The sequence below is a fragment of the Trametes versicolor genome (assembly GCF_000271585.1).
Source record: "Trametes versicolor FP-101664 SS1 unplaced genomic scaffold TRAVEscaffold_5, whole genome shotgun sequence".
Classification (NCBI taxonomy): domain Eukaryota; kingdom Fungi; phylum Basidiomycota; class Agaricomycetes; order Polyporales; family Polyporaceae; genus Trametes; species Trametes versicolor.
The window spans coordinates 2531064-2549559 of NW_007360325.1; the positions used below are offsets into that span (position 1 = coordinate 2531064).

The window sequence follows — 18496 nt, forward strand, 5'->3', positions numbered from 1 at the left end:
AAAGCGCGCGCACAGGTTCCTTAGTCAGATAAGATATGCGTACATTGAAATTCAGATCTAATCTTACAAATGACGACACTGTCCGCCTCCTACTCCCCCCACTCTACAAACTACCGTCGCACAATGCCAGTCCATAGGCGAAACGTTCGCCTCGCTATCACGTCGGCCGTCGCGGCAGTTGCGCTCGCTGCTAGTGTACCCGATAAAACACCATATCATACATCAAGCCTCTCAGGGGAGGGATGGATCCGGGAACTGCTAGACGGACATGATGATCGCATTCACCACGAGCTCGGTATGCACCGAGAAGTCTTCTTGGCTCTCGTACGAATCTTGCGCTCCCTGGGTTACCAAGACTCGCGAGAGGTCACATTGGAGGAGCAGCTGGGGATTTTCCTCTATACTTGTCGGACTGGTCTGTTTGTGCGTCATATTGGGGAACGATTCCAGCGTGCAAATGGCACTATTACAAAGTACGTACAGTGACTAGTAGCATCTATACAACATACTTATCATATGGTTCTGCGCTGCAGGTACTTCAAGAAGATGCTCCTAGCCTTCTCATCCCCTCCCTTCTACACCACATACGTACACCTTCCCGAAGAGCATGAGCCAACTCCAACCCCTATCTATAACGACCCACGCTATCATCCATTTCTTGACCACGCTCTCGGGGCGGCTGATGGCAGTCACATCGCAACAGCCCCACCATCCGAAGAACGCAGTGCCTCACGCAATCGGAAAGGCGGCATCTCGCAGAATGTATTCGCTACTTGCACGCTGGACAGCCTTCTCTTCACCTACGTCCTCAGCGGAATTGAAGGCTCTGCTACCGACTCGACTGTCTTCCAGATGGCACGGCAGGCGGACTTTCGAGTTCCTGCTGGACGGTATTATCTTGCAGATGCGGGATACGGGTTTGTCGATGTGCTCCTTGTTCCATACCGTGGAGTGCGTTATCATCTCGCTGAATGGGGCCGTGCGGGTGTCAAGTACGTATTTCACTCACAAGATAATGAAGTGTAGCTCCTAATCGAACCCATGCTATAGGCCTGCCAATAAGGAGGAGCTATTCAACTTGCGGCACGCAAAACTTCGGAATGCTATCGAGCGCATTTTTGGAATCCTCAAGAAGCGTTTTCCTATCCTCCGCGCTGGCTGTGAATACAATATGAAGTATCAAATCCGCTTGCCTCCCGCCCTCTGCGCACTGCACAACTTCATCCGAATCTATGACCCATCCGAGATCGAAGACTTCCAAGACGTGCAGGGCGACCCTGACCATGTGCCTCGCACAGGTGAGCTCGCAGAAGGCCCAGCCACGAGGGCAGAGCGTGACCGTGCAGATGCACGCAGAGATTACATAGCACAGGCAATGTGGGAGTCATACCAGGACTGGCTGAGGCGGGCGGAGGCAGGGGAGGGCGACCCAGTAGACTAGATACAGCATTATATCGAGTATTACATATCATAATATCTCAGACAGTCCGCTACGAGTATCGCTGATCGACAACCCTGCGCACCCAGGCTCGACGCAGCTTAGCACTGGCCTTCGACAAGGAAAGATACGTATCTGCAGCTGAGATGTCCCGTCGCATGACCTCTACCAGCTCAACCATGTCATCCTCTGACAACTCATCCTCCTCCTGCTTCGCTGCGAGCTCGACCGCGATGCGCCGCCGCTTAGGAGTCGATTCAAGGGAAGTGTCCGCTGAAGCCCCCGGGCCTGAGGACGACGGCCCAGCAATGACGGCGAGCACTTCACTCATCCGGTCAATGGAGCGAGAGACGGCGGTGTCTCGGGGTGAACGCTGGGCAGTGAACGAACCAGCGGGGGATGGCGTGGAATTTTCCGCCTCGAGAGCGGAGCGCTTGCGTCCAGAAGACGGTGCAGGAGGGGCAGGAGGGGCAGGAGGGGGGACATACGGTGCTGATCGTAATGGGCCCTCTTGCGATGGTGACTCATCCGTACCCTCCGTGTCCGAAGTAGCTCCCTCGGGGTCGTCAGAGGATTGGGGGTTCGGGACTGGTGCTTGGGAGGCGGCGAAAAGGTTCTTGCCCTTCACCTTGTCGGGGATGATCCTGTCTACAGCTTCGTAAAGCGACCAGCCCTTGTTCTTGAACTGGTCTGCCTTGGGATTTTTCTAAACAGTAGGTCAGACGACTAAGCCAGATCGCCGGATCGACGGCGGCGCACCTTGATGTAAGCCTCCCATATGGCCTCGTCCTCAATCCCTATATCTGCCCCTCGCTCCTCACTCCAAGCGAACCCAGACGTACCGCAGTTCTGCTTCAGCTTGTAGCATATCATGTACGTTTCCTTGATCTTGATAGGACCGTAACATTAGCAGCAAATAGTTATAGAAGCAGGCGAGCACGTACCCGAGCCCACTTGTTCTTACAACCAGTACCGGTCTTTGGACCGCCGGCAGTCCTCCGCTCCTCAAGGAATGCAGCTGCGGCATTGAACGTTGACATCTTGTAGTTCCCGTCGCCGCGCTCAGCAACGTGGTCAGCGAGGTACCCAACGAAGGCCTTCTCGTCTTCGGGCGTCCATTTCGCGTTCTCCTTGGTGGTGCCGGCAGTCGATTGGGTGGCTGTGGAGTCGCTAGCGGAGGCAGAAGCCTCCGTTGCTGGCTTAGAGGCTTTGCTGCGAGACATATCACCGGTAGGAATTGCAGGGCAGAGGAAAGCGAAGCGGATGTACGACTCGCGAGAGCGCGAGAGGGAGGGACGAGTAGTAGTAGGCGCTGATCGCGACATGCGATCTGTGTCGTCATATGCTCACACATGGCTCACGCCAGGTCACGCTATTCGTCACACTGCAGCGCCGCAAAAATCGGTGAATAATCGTCGCCGGTGAACCAGCTTCCGATTCTTTGTCAGCCGCCCAGGAAAATTCAAGCAAAAAATCGATTCTGCGCTTCTCGGCGATTCTTTGGGTTTGGCGGGAGAATCGACCGAAAGAATCGGGCGATTCTTTCCGCTGAACACACCCTAAGGTAAGCCGACTCTCGAGTGAGAGTCAGTGAGCGGCTGCGGCGGGCACGGCCCGACATTCCGTGACCCTTCTTACACCCACTTGTTGCAACACTCTCCAGTACGTCCTGATTGACCTCTTCATTAATTGAACATCATGATCATGATACGAGCTCATGTGAAGCATGGATAAATACACTACTTCATAATGGAAGATCCGCAACGAAGTGGTTGTGCCAGGCATGCAGATACATATGGTCACTCTGACGGGTATCCGAGCTTGCGCGCAAACGGTAAACTGTTCAAGTGGGGTATGGATCGAAGTACATTTCTAGTCGCGCAAGATCGGCGCGTCGTCCTTCACGCGTGCGGCTGAGTGGGCTCAACAACCTTGCGACGGAAGCCGGGATGATTCTTCCACAGTTCCACTTGGCGGTCCTGCGCGCAAGGCATGAAATCAGTGCGACGCCACGGCAGGATCCTGGAGACACTCACATCGCTAACCCACGTCTTCTGGAAGCTGGGCGGCTCGTGTACGTCTTTCACCCACTGCGTGAGCCGAGCGAACCTCGGGCTCGCCAGCGTGTCCCGCAGCGTCTGTCCCTGCTCCTCGGTGTACGACCCAAGCCCGACGCGAAGAAAGAGGAAGAGGCGGGCGATGAATGGCGCCACCGCGGCTTCTGCGATCGACCACTCGCCTGCGGCGAAACCGCCGTCTGGCGGGAGCGCGGCCTGCAGCGTTTCAAGCGCCTTCAGGACGCCCTCGATAGGCTTCCCGAGGAAGAACGCGCCGAGATACTCGCTCGAGACATAATTACGGTAGATCTCGACGAACGTGCGGGCCTTGGCGCGGAGAAAGGGGTCCGCGGGCAGGAGGGGCGCGTCGGGGAAGAGTTCGGCGAGAAACTCGAGGATCACCATCGACTCTGCGAGTTTTGCGGACTCAGGCGAGGGTTGGTCGGGTGGTACTTCGGGTCCCCCAACAGTGATTGCGGGGATCTACAACGTGTGAATCGAGATGATTTTAGTCGGTGAGCGCAGATGCTAACCTTGGCCAACGTGTTGATCTGGTAGTACCACTCCGGCTTGCTGCCGGGACCTTTGGTTTCGAACTCCCATACGTTGTATTTGGCTTTCGCCTCTTCGAGGGCAATATGCACCTATCCGTCCCGAAAGTTGTGATGAGTGACTTATGACAAGGACGTCTGTCGTCTCAAGAACTCACCCTCTGGGAGAATGGAGAGTACTGAAATGCGTGTTGATACTTAATGAATCCAATACGTCAGAGCGAGCTATGTGAACGTACCGTGGAGGTGTAGAGGGTGATCTGTTCGACAGGGGGCATAATGAGAGGCTGATGAACGCAATTAGCACCTACGCTAGGTCTTTATGCACAAGTGATGCGCAGTTCAACTCCACGGCACCGAAGACGGAGTCATCTTTATATGGGACCGTCCAGTTGATTGATGTATTCCCATCAACCCAGTTTATAGTCAAGCATTCATGCATGGTTGCCAGACGTCCGAGGACTCGAAGCAGTCCTGCACATTGTCCCAGAGTTTCTTTTCAATCAGTCTTTGAAGAAGTGTGGTGGTCTGCCGACACTCTGGCGACACCATCCGCTGATGCATCGGGGAGAAGGAAACGCGAGAGTAGCAAGGTGGCTCACCTCCGGAATGCTCGGCACGCAGCGTCCCGGTAACGGCCCGATCGACCGTGACCCTAGTGTGGGGTTGGCCAGCATGGAAGGTATTTCTCACGCTCGACTTTTCAGATACTCGAGCTCGCTGTGCGGACCTGGACTGCCAACGCTCTCCATGTTCGCTACCCTGCGTCGACTGTACGCGACAATCCCCGAGGCGGCCGCGACCGCACGAACAGCGTCGACACCGCGCGCCGTTCGCATTCGCCGCGCTCAGCAAGGTATCGACGCGGACGTTGCCAGCCAAGAACATGACGCGACCCCCGAAGGCCTCACACCCTCTGAGTTCACGCGGTACCAGCGTGCCCTGGCCAAAGGCGAACTCCTCAGGGGAGACGGGAGCACATTGACAGAGGCGGAGTGGCTGGAGAAGCTGGACGCCCGCCGAACTCGCATACGCGGTGTGCGGCAGGTCAAGAAGGACGGTCAAACGGGCTCGGAGGTCGTCGGCCAGAAGGTCTTCCTCCCCAACATCATCTTCAAGATGGTCCGCAATCACACACCCGCAGGACAGCCGTACAACCCCTACGAGGCGACCTTCCGCGTGCCGCAGTCGGTGACCAAGACTGACGTCCGCTCCTACCTCCTTGCCGTGTACGGTGTCCAGACGACGTACATCCGCACCGACAACTACGTGTCCCCGCTGCGCCGGGCGCCCGGTCGGACGGCGACCACTTTTGCGGACCGGACGTACAAGCGTGCCGTCGTCGGTCTCGTCGAGCCGTTCTACTATCCCCAGGCAGAAGAGGACATGCCGAAGGAGGAGCGCGACAAGCGACAGAAGTTCACGGCGGAGCGGCTGCTCGTCGGCCAGGGCGAGCGCAACAGGAAGCTCTACTTCTTGCGTGCGACGCGCGCCGTGGACGGTGGCAAGAAGGGCTGGAAGTGGAGGACGGGCACGACCGCGTCGAGAGGGAACATCCTGCGTCTTATTGCCGAGCGCCGGGCGGAGAGGGAGGAGGCCGTCGAAAACGTCAAGGCCCGCATCCGGGAAGACAGGAGGCAGGCACCTACAGAGGCTGCATAGACACCGCGGTCTTATTCGGGCTATCCCCCTCTGTGCGTGTATAACCGCTCAATCCTGCGCCCTTTCACTAACTTCGAATACACAGACTACTGTAGGCTTTTGCTAATAAGATACATTTCCGCCGGATCTACGCGAGCCATGCTGGCGTCCGAGAAGACCGAACGTCAACGTTTCAGCAAGCGTCCACAAACCGAATCCTCTTCTTCTGATTTGGACGGACGGCTTGCCCATCTGTCAAACTCATACCACGTTGAGGGTTGAGTAGTCGACAAATTTGCCACTCAAAATACACAGATGACCATCCCACTTACGACTCAACTGTTCAGCTCCCTGGGCGTCTCCTTGGTACCTCCCGCGAATCTAGCCTCGCCGCCGGAGCGCCCAGCTGGTCGATCGCGGAAGCTCAGGTGTGCAGGTTAAGCAGGCTCACAGCATGCACGGCAATGTGGTCCAAACATCTGCGGACACCTAACCAGAAACAGATCGGGAGGGCAGCAGCCTCAAGCCCCACGTCCGGGAGTATGCCCGGTTACTTCGGTGCTCTGCGCCGCACGCGGCGCTCTTCGGGTCGTCTTCGCACCAATCGCGACTCGCGCTTGGTCTCGTTGCCAGCGGAGGCCTGGCCGCCTCGAAGACGCGTGTTGCGACTTGCGCGACACGGACGCTGCCACCCATCACTGATTTTGACTTCGCGCCTGGAAGTGCGCAAACGCACACCGCAATGGCAGGGTCGCGGCGCGCAGTGATCGTGTCCGTGCCGATTCCTCGTGCGTGGATTTCGCGTTTGCTGTGCCTTCTTCCGCGTTGCGTTCGCCGTTGATTGGCTCTGCTGCGACGCACACCGCTACGCAGCACGGGCAACACCAACACAGACCAACACCCACCCCTATGCCGATGTCGCGATGCTGCCATGATACATTGCGGGAGTTGCCTCGCATAGACTTCAATGTTTTTGAGGCGGGTCGAACTGAGGTATGTTTTCAGGTTTCCGCAGGGCGACGGCATCTTGCGTATACAAGGAGATAGGAGTAATCAGAGACCCCCTCTGGTTGCGGAACCTAGACTCGAATACGCCAGCGGACCATCTCTACGTGCGTATGCGCTAATGCACGGTACCCAAGCCCATCCTGGTCCGACCCACGTCGGGTCCGACCGATGCGCTGGAGCGTAGAGGGGCTACACGGTATCAAGGCAGCTGCGGGGTACCCCGATCGACGGCTCCATCGCAGTGCACCGCTCAATAAACAGGTGCATCGCTCGTAAGTGGCACCTTAAACTCTGCGGGACGCTGTGTCGCTCACTAAACGTCTATCAGCGTGGTTCGCCACTATCATAGTAGACATTTGTGGGCGGCGATGGCTCCAAGCTGGGAGATGATTAGAACGCAACGGCGTAGGCGTAGGGTATACGGGTTGCTAGTGCGATGACCGGCTGGTTTGTTTCAAAATGGTCAATGATCTCGGATTGACGACCTCGATGTTGCAAGATTCGAAGATGGTCATCGCAAAGGGGGTGGTTCCATATTCACACCCCATCGTCTGCCAGAGTCGGGAACGCACCCGCCGTTCTCTTAGCTGATATTGACGACGGTTTTACAGATCCGTACAGGGTCGGACGATGACGGCATCGCTGTCACTGGCTCGAGGCTTCTCTTACAACATATGAGAGCAACGAACGACGCCATCCGAGTCTGTCGGCGACACTGCGACGACTCCGACGAGCATTCGCCAAAGGCCTTCCCAACTTTGGCTTCTCTGAATTTTGTGGTTTCGGGCACGGAAGCGATTTCAGCGCCACGACGTGCTTCTCCTCCTGAAACACCCTCCTGCGGGCCATGGAAGTCGAAGAAATCGATTCGACGTACGGCATACCGGTCAAGAGATGTGCGTCCTAGTGTTTTGCTACATATATGTCATAGTCATTGACGGCGTGCGGTTCCAGTGAGGCCGATGGGTGCAGTCGTCCCAATTCTCAAGTTGGTGCCTGCGGCTTACACAAGTTCGCGGCGTGTTCATGACGTGTACAGTGAGTTTTATCAACGCCCATCTACACGGAAGACTGATGACGTCGTCGGTGAAGCAAAATGATCTAGGTGCGGAAACTGATTTCTGCCCGTAGGGAATTTGAGTAATTCCATGTATACAGGCAGACAGGCAACCTGCATCAAAATGCGAGAACTGCTTGATATGAAACGTTTCCCAGCTAGGATCCCTTCGACAGCACAGCTAACGGAGTACTCGCTATGTCCGACAACCCATGCGCTTCACAGTGTTGCTTGCCGGTGCTTCTATTGCAACGTGCGTTCCTTTACTGAGCTAGTCTATGATTTCCTGCCAAGAGTGTCCAGACACAGCATCACGTTCGAGCCACTTATGGTTTTCAGCACTCCCACCACGCGTATGTGGCGTGGTAGAAGACTCGAACCGTACTAGTAAACCCGAAATCCAGCGACAAGCCTCGCTTGGGTGCTGAAAGTAAAACATGATAGTGTGGTTTCGAGCACGCGGTGGTACGTCCAAACCTCAGATCATAGAACATGATGTTTGACCGGGCTGATTGCTGAGCGGATAGTAACACGACGGCTGGACTTGTGTGTTGTCGGGACTTGCATCGCGGCGAGCAGAGTACAAGGTGGACTAAGAAGGGCTACTCAGGGTGAGCCAGCAAGGGAAACCGGTAGCTGCTACGGGGCTGGCATTGTATTGATTCGCTTGATTGCATTTGCTTGATGTTGTGGATCTTACAGTATACTGAAGTCACAGCGCTAGATGCCCAACACTCGAAGACCCGGAGGGCAGCAACTCCGGGCCATATACATGTGCGCCTAGTTGAGTCGTCCTCATGAGCTCATACTGGTTACCTACTCTGCTCTCTAAATCATCGACAGGCACATCGGCGTTGCATGCACCTGAAGAAGCTACAACCAGTCGACTCGGGGTCAAGAACGCCGGCGCTGAGAGTACAAGGATACGAAAGTGCGCAGGTTCGCTCACCGGACGGGCCGGGTGAGGTGAAAGAGCAACTCTGGTCGGTGATCGCAGCGCCGGTACCGCCACTGGCGCTTCCTGGTCGCCGTTACTACCCAAACCGAGGGCGTGATGTCACACGGATGAGGCGGCGTGGAACAGGTTGCTGCTTGCGCATCGGCCGCTCCCTTGCCGTACTCCTCGACGGATGCAATAAACTGGCGCCCCCGCCCCCGAAAGTCTGTCACCGTGGATTACCAACGCACGGAGATCATCGCGGCGATGTCAAGGGCGAGCGTTCTCACAGCCTGCTGATTTACGACGTCGCCAGCGAATTTCACTACTGGTATGCCTTTTCACGCTCCTCTAAGACGCCCCTCTGCCAACCTTGCGTTTTCTGCCAGCTCCAGGCCCCCAAAATAATTGCAAATGGTCATCTCGAGGTTACTGCCGCGCACTAAAACGATGTCCCGCCGGCAACGCCGCAGTGGGTCGGCTGCCTCTGACTGTCATCAGAGATTGCGGCTACGAGGTGTTCGCTGCACGTTGGTCTAATCACTAGTTCTGTCTCCCGGTCCTAGGCTTCTCCTTCTCTGAACCGCTGCTCTAGGGGAACCTAGGACAGCGGAACAGTCAATCTACGGGGCAACACGCGATTCCACTTCTCAAACGAGTCTCAGGCACGGAGGAATACAACAACTCGCCACCGAACGCTACTCCGCCACGCTGCTGTCGAAATTGATCTGTGGTCCACGCATTCATTTACCCCACGCGGTTTTTGACGAAGGTCCCACGGAGGGACCGGAGAAAGATGCGCCTTGCAATCCGACTTCGCCGGCATTTCGACACGGTCGACGCGGATGTGTACGACACCATGTGTTCTGACCCAAAGCTCGTGTTTCGGTCCGTGATGCATCATGCACCACCTGACGGAGCTCACGTCTTTGTTTCCTTTTTCATGCAGTCCTACTGCGATCGAAGAGGACCTAAAGTGGCCTCTCCTCCGGGAGACCCTTAGCACAGCCATCTGTCAGCATGAGCGAACGACGCGTCTTCTCTTGTACCTGTGAGTTGGCAACTGCTCCCTCCGGATGTCATGGATACAGTTTCTTCAATTTCTTCCCGCGGCCTCTCCTTGCGGGTTCGCCTCGTCCGTCTCCTAAGGTTCTCCTAACACCACCACGTACCGCTTGCACTGCTGCATCGCCGAAGGTGCGAAATAAGGTTCGTCCCGCCTTTTTCGTTAACCACATTGACTGATACCACTACCGGAGTAGATTGTGACCTCGTCCTCCCCTTCTGGTAACAATCATCAAACATCCACCCCGTGCTCACAGCATAGCAAGCATGGCTGAGCCCCGGAGGACATGGGATCACGTTTACGCTATATCAGTCGGCGGTCGATCGCAGGCTGCACGCCCTCGCAGGTTTTGTGTGTGCTCCTCTGCGCAGAACGTGGTGAGTGTACACGGAAGTCAACTGCGAGGCCCTACTCCACTCACTGCTATATATCCAGCACTCTCCAACCATGTCGGCCCAGGCTCACTACTACACTCACCACACTCGCACACTTCCTCTGCACGTCATCCAATACCCATTCTATCCAATGGACCGCCGGTACTACGATGAGCATGGGCAGCCGCTCCCAGGAAGCGGCGCGCCCCCGGGCCAGCACTCGCCCGACGACGTCCTCCGGTGGCTCGACTCCCTTTCTGGCCAAGGACAGGCCCCCGACCCCGCCACAGGTTATGCCCACACCGGGCAGTGGCTCTCCCAGCAGGCATACGCCCAGATGCCGCCTCAGCAGCAGTACCAGTACCAGCAATACCAGCAGCAGCAACAGCAACAGTACCAGCAATATATGCAGCAGCAACAGTACCAACACCAACACCAGCACCAGCACCAGCACCAGTTCCAGCAGGGCTCTTCCTCCGCGCCCGCTCCGGGCGCCCCGGGCCACGGCCAGCCGCATCCTGGCATGGCCTACCCGGCGGCCCCCGGCCAACTCGAGCAGAGCTACAGCTACGAGGACTACGAGTACGAGGGCTCGTCGCACGGCTCGCACTCGGAGACGGAGAGCGCGGCCGCCCGCCGCCGCATCGCGCTCGACCCGAGCCAGCCCTTGACCGTCGACGGCAAGCCGCGCGCGCGCGTCTTCGTCGCCTGCGACCGCTGGTGCGTCTTACCTTCCTCATGCGTCGTGTCGTATTTGCCATATGCTCACAACGCCCATGCCAGCCGCACCCGCAAGCTCCGCTGCGACGGCGCCAAGCCCGTGTGCTACCACTGCCAGAAGGCCGGGGCCGAGTGCAAGTACGACCCAACGCCGAAGCGGCGCGGGCAGGACAAGGCCCCGCGCACGCGCTCCGCGGTGGGCACGCGCAGGCCGCGTCGCCCGGCCGTGAAGAAGGACGAGGCGGGCGGGAGCCAGAGCCAGCAAGGCTCCACCGCAGAGCGCCGCTGAGACGCCTGGGCGGGGGCCTGTCATTGCATCCGTGGGCTTCCGCGAAAATGGGAGGATCAGCAGCTAAGATTGTAAGCCTCCTTCGCACGTTCTAGCGGGGAGCTCGCTGATATCTGACCGCTGGGTCTTCCCGTGCAGAAATACCGTCTCATCGGCCCTCATGGGTGATGGGTGTTTGATATGCCGGGGAAATTCGAGTTTTATATCTATATTGTTTTCACTGGGACCGTATTATAGATGCTGGTAACATTATGTATTATCGTTGCGTATAGAATGAGAGTTGTACCTGTCGACCCATGTGTCCACACCGACCGCCCTAGAACCAGATTGCCGACCGTATATGTGTGATTCCCGGCCCAGGCGCCCTCCAGCCCTGCCTCTTCCCACTACTCAACGCGCGTCCTATGTACACGGTCGCCTGTCGTGGCTGGGCAAGGTGAACGCCCGCGGGCGCATGACGTACGTGTAGGGGGTCGTGAGCGGCTCCCGCTCGAGCTGCTGCGGGGCCTGCTCGATGTCTGGTGTGAGCTCCTTCTCCTCGGTGTAGTACAGCTCGTCGGGCACGTAAATGCTGTGCGTATCTTCGTCTATTGCGAGCGAGGGCGCCCGAGTCGCACAGAATGAAGAGCCTTCCTGGGCGAACGGTGGACCGGGGTCGACGACCACGCGATCCAGTGCGCTGAAGTTGACACAGATCGGCAGCTTGACGCGTTTCTTGACGAAGCGACCGGTGTTTAGTCTGCGAATGCGCCTAAGTCAGCTGTCATGTCGATGAATGTGGGGAATGAGACGAACGATGAGAGCAACGAGGTCAGGTACACTTCGGGGAAGATGTGTGCATTAGTTCTGGTTGTGATCCACCAGACTAGCTGAAGTACTCACAAACGCCAACTTGGACGTAGAACGCGATGAATAGCTTCGACGTCGGCATGGCGATGAACTACACGATGTGTGAGCGCACGGAACGATGATGAAGGTCGAGGGCACTCACTGAGATTATGCAAGCCACATCCATGAGACTGAGATGAGGTATGAGGATGAGTTATGACGGGTGTTCACACTCGAGCTAACGCACCCGGGCAATAATCCTGCAAGTACTGTCAGCACCGGTGCACGAAGGAACGCAGTGAGAACACGTACCTGTTTGTACGATGTACACAATCAATGAATCGGCGAGGCAGTTGGTCCTGTCCGCGAACAATAATCGTAAGCCGCGCGGAATACAGCACAACGTCGCGGTTGTCGTACCGGTACATATCCGTTCTGGCGTGATGTGACGAGAAGCTCATGAGGGCAATCAGGGTTATGTCCGCCGATATGCCAGTGGCGAAAGCGACACAGAAGATCGGCTAAGCACGAGCGTAAGTGTGTGTATCTAAGGGGCACAGACAATCAACGTACCCCACTACCCGCGTAAGAACGGTTTGGCGTGCTTCCGTTGCTAGTATATCTGTATTCTGTGTCAACGTTGTATGTCGGAACGATAGAAACGAAATATCGCACGACCGGACGCAGAGCACTATCGTGGCCACTGCGATCGATGACAGGTCAGTATGTGTGGACGTCTGAGCATAAGTACCACTTGCCCAGATCGGCTGTGGTGAATATGGCCTAGACAACCGGAGGCGTCTTATTCAGTGACGAAACATACGACATGTGCAGATAGAAGCTTACCGTCAAAATCAACATGGCTATAAATAGAGTGCGCCAGCGGAAGCGATCCAGAGCCCAACAGACTGGTCAATCGTCGTAAGTGGTCGTCCTGCATGTCGGATGCGGGATGGACATACCTCTCCATAGCCGGTATACATATAGCCTGAAATCAAATTTATGAGTGTGGCACTTTACGGACATTAACCTCGACTCACGCTCGAACGAGAGCCGTTACCAATGCCTGTGCACGAGTGTCAGCAAAACGAACAAACTAAGACCTCTCGTCAACGTACAATTACGAGCAGGAAGAACTGGGCCATGACAACGTGAGCGGACCGGTTCGCGTATGGTGTGTTAATCTACACTTACATCGATTGACCTGTGCTAGGTGATTAGCATACGAGGATAGCACATCGTCTTGACACTTACCACGGAGGGCTTGACTGGCTACCGCGTTGGAAAAGCATTCCGAATACAAAGTACCATAGGGCATCTGTCGTGACGAACACGCTAAACGTGCAAAGAAGGCTTCCTGGATGTAAGTCCTCGATGAATGTTCGAGTGAATGACAGATAGCTTACCCCGCGAATACAATCTAACAGATACGCGTGAATCAGCACAAGCGCCAAGTTAGCGAGCATTGCACGTACCGCTATGCTGTACCATCGGGGATCTTCCGCTCTCCCTTTTGTTATATACCGCCAAAGAAGAGAGAGTGAGTTTCCGTAGAAACTGTGCAAAGCCAGTGAGTGTTAGCTAATTGAGGATACAAGAGTTTAAGCGACGACGTACATGGCTTGAATGACACAGCCCAGCAGAAGTGCGCCCAGGTCCAGCTTTTGCATATCCGCAATTGGCGAAACCTCGTCTGGGGCATACGTCGTGGTCGTGTTTCCAGAGTCCATGTCGGCGCCAAGGGGGGTTGAAGGAGTGCGCGGAGGCGGCGAATAAAAGCAGAAAGACAGTGGGAGAGGTTGGGTGGCCTCCGGCGAGCAAGTCGGCGCATAACATACATTTTGCCGTCGGGATGCGTCTGACTGACAGGGGTGCGGATCGATGGTGGAAGGTCGGTTGTCCATACAGGCAACGTCGGAGCGGAAGCTGGTGTATTCGATCGGCTGCGCGAGTCTAGGGCAGCCACTGGGCGGAACCGCGATCCACGCGGCTACTCCTGGGTTGTTGTACGACTGAGTCCATTTACCCACTTGGCAGCTCGTCGCAACGGCGTCACGACATTGGGACGATTTATGAGATACATGGTTGCGTTTCTGAACTTGGAGTCAAGATGATGCTTGCAGTGCAAGAAGGGGGCGGAGTTCGATGCTATAGACGAAGTTTGTCGAATCGGGCAAATCTCTCCACCATGGTTGGCTCGTTTTAAAACTCCGCTGACACTCCCGTTCTCAATTGGGTAACTCAAATTATCGTGTACGAAGTTCGCCGACCTTTCCGACATGCGCGATGCTGTAACGTATTTACCTTGTTCATGCTAAGGCTTACTAGTAAAAATAGGCTCAACGCAGGACCCGGGTGTGTGCACATCACCGCTCACTGCGTGAGACCCCTTTCTCGTATGGTAGGCTACGAGTCCGTAAGATAATGCCTAGTTCAATCTAGTAACCCGCATGACTAGCGTCTGCCGTGCAGATGCACACGAGTAGTTGGGGGGACACTTAGGATGTATCTCCGACGTTATACGCGTAGACCTCGTGCTATCGTGCTACGAGTCAAGACGAGCAATACTCGTGGAGATATCATACTACTGTCAACGAGAACGGATCGTTAGGGAGCTTGCTACCTACGGCGCAGTGACCTAGTAAGATGTATACGACATACTACGAGACGATACGGAGCTAGACTCACGTAGCCCGACTAGCCCGATCCGGGCGAAACTGAAATTTCTCGCATCACATCTGGGATTTGAATCTATTAGAATCGGAAAATATGTATATCTATCATGATCCATATGGGTGCGCAGAACGAGAATATATTTTAGCAGATGTGACTACACAATGATGATAGAAGTTTCCAAAGTTTTCATGCGACTGCATCGCGTAGTAGTACATACTCTCACGAAATGCGGTTGCGCACCGTCACGCCAGGCTCACATCCTCGCGCTGTTAAGGTCAGCACCCATGTCGCCTTGACGGGCATCCCTCCAAGCTCAGGTCCCATGGCAGACCATGTTTAGTACGCCTCAAGACGTTGGGATACCAATGAGCTAGCTTACCGTTTTCGACTCACCTAGGTCCAAGAGATATGATGACTACGGCGGACTGTGGCAGAGGAGGCGGACGTTGGCAGCGAGCATACGGGCTTTCAGGAGCAGGGTTTTATAGACTGTGGGCCATCGGGGCATTCCCGGGTGGATCGAGTCCAGAAGCGCCGCGCCCAGACGGAGAACAGATATGTCGCGCGAGCCACAGAACGCTCTAGTCAGATTTGCATGTCAAGCAAAGTGGAAGAGTCCGGGAGGACGGGTGAGACCAGCGCTTGTACGGTGGCTCGCCCTTCTCGATCGTCGGGCGAGAGCTTTGATCCGGCCATACCACCTCGCACGGACGTACCAGATCGTATGGGAGCTTTGAACGAGCTTCCGCTAGGTAAGCTCGCAGAGGGGTACCACTAGGTCTGACGGGAGGGTTTCGTGCGCTCAACGCGCGAGGTGTGGATATGCGAACTCGTACAATTTTTACGAATGCCTACTAGATGCCTTGGTATGCAGTAGTCTTTGGTTCGTACCACATTGTGTAGCGATGGGGCATGCGATGCCTAACGAGGTCTTCTCGTGACCACTACTACATCGTACGAGCTAACCTCTTCCCTGCTTCCAATATCTACTGACTCGTCTCGTACATACTCGTTACCCTCACGCTAGGAAGGGGTCTCACGCAGTGGCTTAGCTAGAAGCACTTCTTGCGATTTGACATCATGTTTAAAGCTTCACTCAATTCGAAAACCTTGCTGCGTCCGAGGCTATGTCTCTTTATCAAAATCTCCATCCTCAGGCGTCGCGCCCAACACCATAAGCAAACAAATGAATACCACTCTCCCGCACCGGACGGATAATCATGATGTCCCGCAAAAGGTCAAATTCCAAATATGAGGTAGCGTTCTAGTACAGCGTTGCTGAATCTATCCATGTCTGTCGCTCCGACAGCCGCAGGCCAGGCATCGTCGCCGCTCGCGGCCTCGCGGCCACTCGCGCGTGCGGCTCTGCCTGTGGACGCTCGACGCCAACGAGCGACACCGCCTTTTCCTCAGATCGCTCCCCCGGACTGTACGCAGGTTTCATGTACGGGAGATCGGGCGGCTGGCCGTCTGTCAGTGTGACAGAATGGCCGCGGTCTGTTGGGGACGGCTCGCGGTTGATAGATGCGTCGTTGAGGATGCTGAAGTTGAGCGAGAGTGGCTTGCGGATGAGCCCTTGGACGAACTGGCGCTTGTTGAGCCTGCGGGTGCAATTGGTTAGCGGACTCGGCGCACTGCAGGAAAAAAGTAACACACGAGGTGAGCAAGGAGCTTAAGTACACTGCATGCAGGTCATAACTGAGTCAGTCGCGAGCGCTGCACATGCGAGGTTGGAATACGCACAGAGACCGATTTGGATGTAGAATGCGATGTATACTTGCCTCTCCGGCGCGACAATGAACTGTGGTTGAGCGTAGCATGAGTAAATGTGGTGTGCAGGAACCCGAAGATACTCACAGTGATCATGCCGATTGTCTCAATGAGACTGGACCCGACACCCGGAACTGAGCTATGACCCATATTGTGGTAGCGTGCGAACACACCTTGGAAACAGTCCTATACCAGCGTCAGACAGAGTGCAGAGGCGCGGATGATAAGGGTCTGATTACCTGTCTCGAGGGTATACACGATCATGTTGTTGATGACGGAGTCGGTCCTGCGCGTCGCAAATGAGTTGGCAAGGTCCACAGCAATCACCCTGCGCGCGAAGCATACCGATGCAGGCCCGTCCTGGCGCTGTGGAGCCAGAGGCACATTATACCGGTAAGGATGAGGTTCGCGGACCATCCGGAGGCGAACAATAGATAAAAGATCGGCTGTCCGCAGATGTTAGGTCCCACGGATGCCCGTAAGTATGTGAAGGTTCGCGTACCCTCAAATATGGCCCTTCCCGACCCGTCAGCGCGGTGTCCGTGACATATCTGTGATATGGAGTGAGCGGCGCGGTAGATACGATGGGAAATAGGCACTGACAGTCGGCTCGATATTGTGGCAGATGCGGCTGCGGGGATGTGTGAGGTCAGGCTGAGAAATTCCTGCGCCAGTCGACTCACCCATCTCGACGACGCAAAGTATGACCTAGAAAATCGGGTAATGAGTTATTGACGGGGGATTGAAGCGGGCGACTGAAGAGCTCACCGTCAGCCCCAACAGAATCATAGCCAAAGCGCGTCCACGGAAGATGACTGACGTCCGACACACTGTAGTATAACAATTTCGTTAGCCTGTCGAGCGATGGTAAATATAGTGCCAACGTACGCTTTCCTAGCCGGTATACATATAATCTGCAACGGTGGATAGTTAGCGTGGCGGCGGGGAAAGTCATGATCTGTGACGAACAGCCTGACGAGTGTGGCCACGATGGACTGTAAAGAATGTGAGCAACACAGCGACTTCAACTAAGCCTCTGGGCGTACATTGATCAGGAGGTAAAACTTTATCGGAGGTATGAGCAGAAGTATTATAACAGAATGTAGAGGGCTCACATCGACCGTCCTGTGGCAAGAAAGTAAGAAGCGTGGATGGCGGGAGCGTGGACGAACTCACCACGGCGCCTCGGTGCACTTCTGGAATAAGAACTCCACTACGAAGAACCAGAGTCCGTGAACCGAAACGGCTACACTGAACGTGCAAATGAACCTTAAAAACGCCGTCAGCTCTGACACTGACATGCGAGAGCGATGTGCCAGAAGTGCACCTACCACGCAAGTCCAATCTGAAAATTATGGTGACTCAGCGTGAGGTATGCATAAAACTCGCAGCAAGGATCATACGTACGGATACCCTGAACCACAATGGATCTCCGCCCCGCCCTGCGGTGTAGTACCGCCACGCGAGCGAGAACATATTTCCGTAGAACCTGCAAAGGGATCAGCGCGCGCGGGGGGTCTGCGATAGCAGTGCAGACGTACATAGCCTGAATAATGCATCCTATAAGGATCGCGCCTAGGTTCATGTGCTGCGTCGTCGTTGTCGTCGGATATATCCCCGCTACGGACCCGGAGATAGAGAAACCACTATCATCGCTATCAGTAGACATAGCGAGAGAGTGTATCAAAGGGTGAGGGGAACGAGGAGAACGACGCGTTGGCGCAGGGAGGATGACATGTATCTCAGCGTCGGGGTGCGATTTGGGAAGTCCGCGGCGGATGATCGGCTGTGGGTGATCGGGTGACTGTATTTGCATCCTATGCACGGGCCCAGGTGTAACTGGCTGAGCGAGGCGGCGTAAAGTGGACGCGCAGCCTGACAGGCCTACACTCGTCACATAGACTCCTCGGGTTTGTTACGGGCAAAGAGGTATGCACGAGGCATATTCTACGTGCATCCTGAATCACAACACAGTGCTTTCAGAAAGCACTGCGCTAACGAGTAACCTTCACGGGCAGGAGTTAGTGGTATGTTTCTCTCTGGGTTTACATGAGTGTAATTACTCACTATGATCGCGGTAGGTG

General features: G+C 55.6%; 7 protein-coding genes across 7 annotated transcripts; 3 read left to right on the forward strand and 4 right to left on the reverse strand.

Moving 5' to 3' along the window:
- Positions 1–405: 405 nt before the first annotated feature.
- TRAVEDRAFT_100853 (uncharacterized protein) lies at positions 406–744 on the forward strand (the record flags this gene model as incomplete). The annotated part of the gene is made up of 2 exons (XM_008039820.1): positions 406–473; positions 534–744. Coding segments are annotated over 2 exons (279 nt in total), but the record flags the coding sequence as incomplete, so codon positions are not given.
- A 637-nt stretch (positions 745–1381) lies between these two features.
- Positions 1382–2727, reverse strand: TRAVEDRAFT_167386 (uncharacterized protein). Its single transcript, XM_008039821.1, has 3 exons — positions 2383–2727; positions 2198–2326; positions 1382–2144 (listed from the first exon to the last, which is right to left on the reverse strand). Exons 1-3 carry the CDS (start codon positions 2659–2661, stop codon positions 1491–1493), a joined length of 1062 nt encoding a protein of 353 aa, XP_008038012.1. The 5' UTR covers positions 2662–2727; the 3' UTR covers positions 1382–1490.
- A 398-nt stretch (positions 2728–3125) lies between these two features.
- TRAVEDRAFT_71758 (thioredoxin-like protein) lies at positions 3126–4324 on the reverse strand (the record flags this gene model as incomplete). The annotated part of the gene is made up of 5 exons (XM_008039822.1): positions 3126–3417; positions 3475–3978; positions 4029–4139; positions 4205–4225; positions 4286–4324. The coding sequence occupies 5 exons, from the start codon at positions 4322–4324 to the stop codon at positions 3340–3342; spliced, it is 753 nt and encodes a 250-aa protein (XP_008038013.1). The 3' UTR covers positions 3126–3339.
- Positions 4325–4796: 472 nt separating this feature from the next.
- Positions 4797–6006, forward strand: TRAVEDRAFT_148001 (uncharacterized protein; the record flags this gene model as incomplete). Its single annotated transcript, XM_008039823.1, has 2 exons — positions 4797–5740; positions 5794–6006. The coding sequence occupies one exon, from the start codon at positions 4797–4799 to the stop codon at positions 5706–5708; it is 912 nt and encodes a 303-aa protein (XP_008038014.1). The 3' UTR covers positions 5709–5740; positions 5794–6006.
- Positions 6007–10202: 4196 nt separating this feature from the next.
- TRAVEDRAFT_47134 (uncharacterized protein) lies at positions 10203–11138 on the forward strand (the record flags this gene model as incomplete). The annotated part of the gene is made up of 2 exons (XM_008039285.1): positions 10203–10849; positions 10913–11138. 2 exons carry the CDS (start codon positions 10203–10205, stop codon positions 11136–11138), a joined length of 873 nt encoding a protein of 290 aa, XP_008037476.1.
- A 242-nt stretch (positions 11139–11380) lies between these two features.
- On the reverse strand, positions 11381–13696 carry TRAVEDRAFT_71760 (uncharacterized protein; the record flags this gene model as incomplete). Its single annotated transcript, XM_008039824.1, has 18 exons — positions 11381–11877; positions 11934–11958; positions 12021–12078; positions 12130–12157; positions 12214–12226; positions 12279–12325; positions 12387–12487; positions 12540–12669; positions 12718–12749; positions 12813–12874; positions 12929–12954; positions 13007–13032; positions 13085–13102; positions 13161–13170; positions 13221–13319; positions 13373–13386; positions 13442–13523; positions 13584–13696. 18 exons carry the CDS (start codon positions 13694–13696, stop codon positions 11541–11543), a joined length of 1221 nt encoding a protein of 406 aa, XP_008038015.1. The 3' UTR covers positions 11381–11540.
- A 2210-nt stretch (positions 13697–15906) lies between these two features.
- TRAVEDRAFT_71761 (uncharacterized protein) lies at positions 15907–18127 on the reverse strand (the record flags this gene model as incomplete). Its single annotated transcript, XM_008039825.1, has 19 exons — positions 17954–18127; positions 17820–17901; positions 17744–17757; positions 17589–17681; positions 17528–17537; positions 17459–17476; positions 17382–17407; positions 17301–17326; positions 17181–17242; positions 17096–17120; positions 17016–17043; positions 16915–16963; positions 16758–16858; positions 16652–16698; positions 16586–16598; positions 16500–16527; positions 16386–16443; positions 16299–16323; positions 15907–16243 (listed from the first exon to the last, which is right to left on the reverse strand). The coding sequence occupies exons 1-19, from the start codon at positions 18079–18081 to the stop codon at positions 15907–15909; spliced, it is 1170 nt and encodes a 389-aa protein (XP_008038016.1). The 5' UTR covers positions 18082–18127.
- Between the last annotated feature and the right edge of the window lie 369 nt (positions 18128–18496).

What these genes read in the sequence shown, in the direction of transcription:
- TRAVEDRAFT_167386 (XM_008039821.1), bottom strand. Translation starts at nt 2,661, where the DNA reads ATGTCTCGCAGCAAAGCCTCTAAGCCAGCAACGGAGGCTTCTGCCTCC. An exon ending in GTAAGAACAAGTGGGCTCGG is followed by an intron (nt 2,327 to 2,382) that starts GTACGTGCTCGC and finishes GGTCCTATCAAG; the next exon opens with ATCAAGGAAACGTACATGAT. An exon ending in TATGGGAGGCTTACATCAAG is followed by an intron (nt 2,145 to 2,197) that starts GTGCGCCGCCGT and finishes CCTACTGTTTAG; the next exon opens with AAAAATCCCAAGGCAGACCA.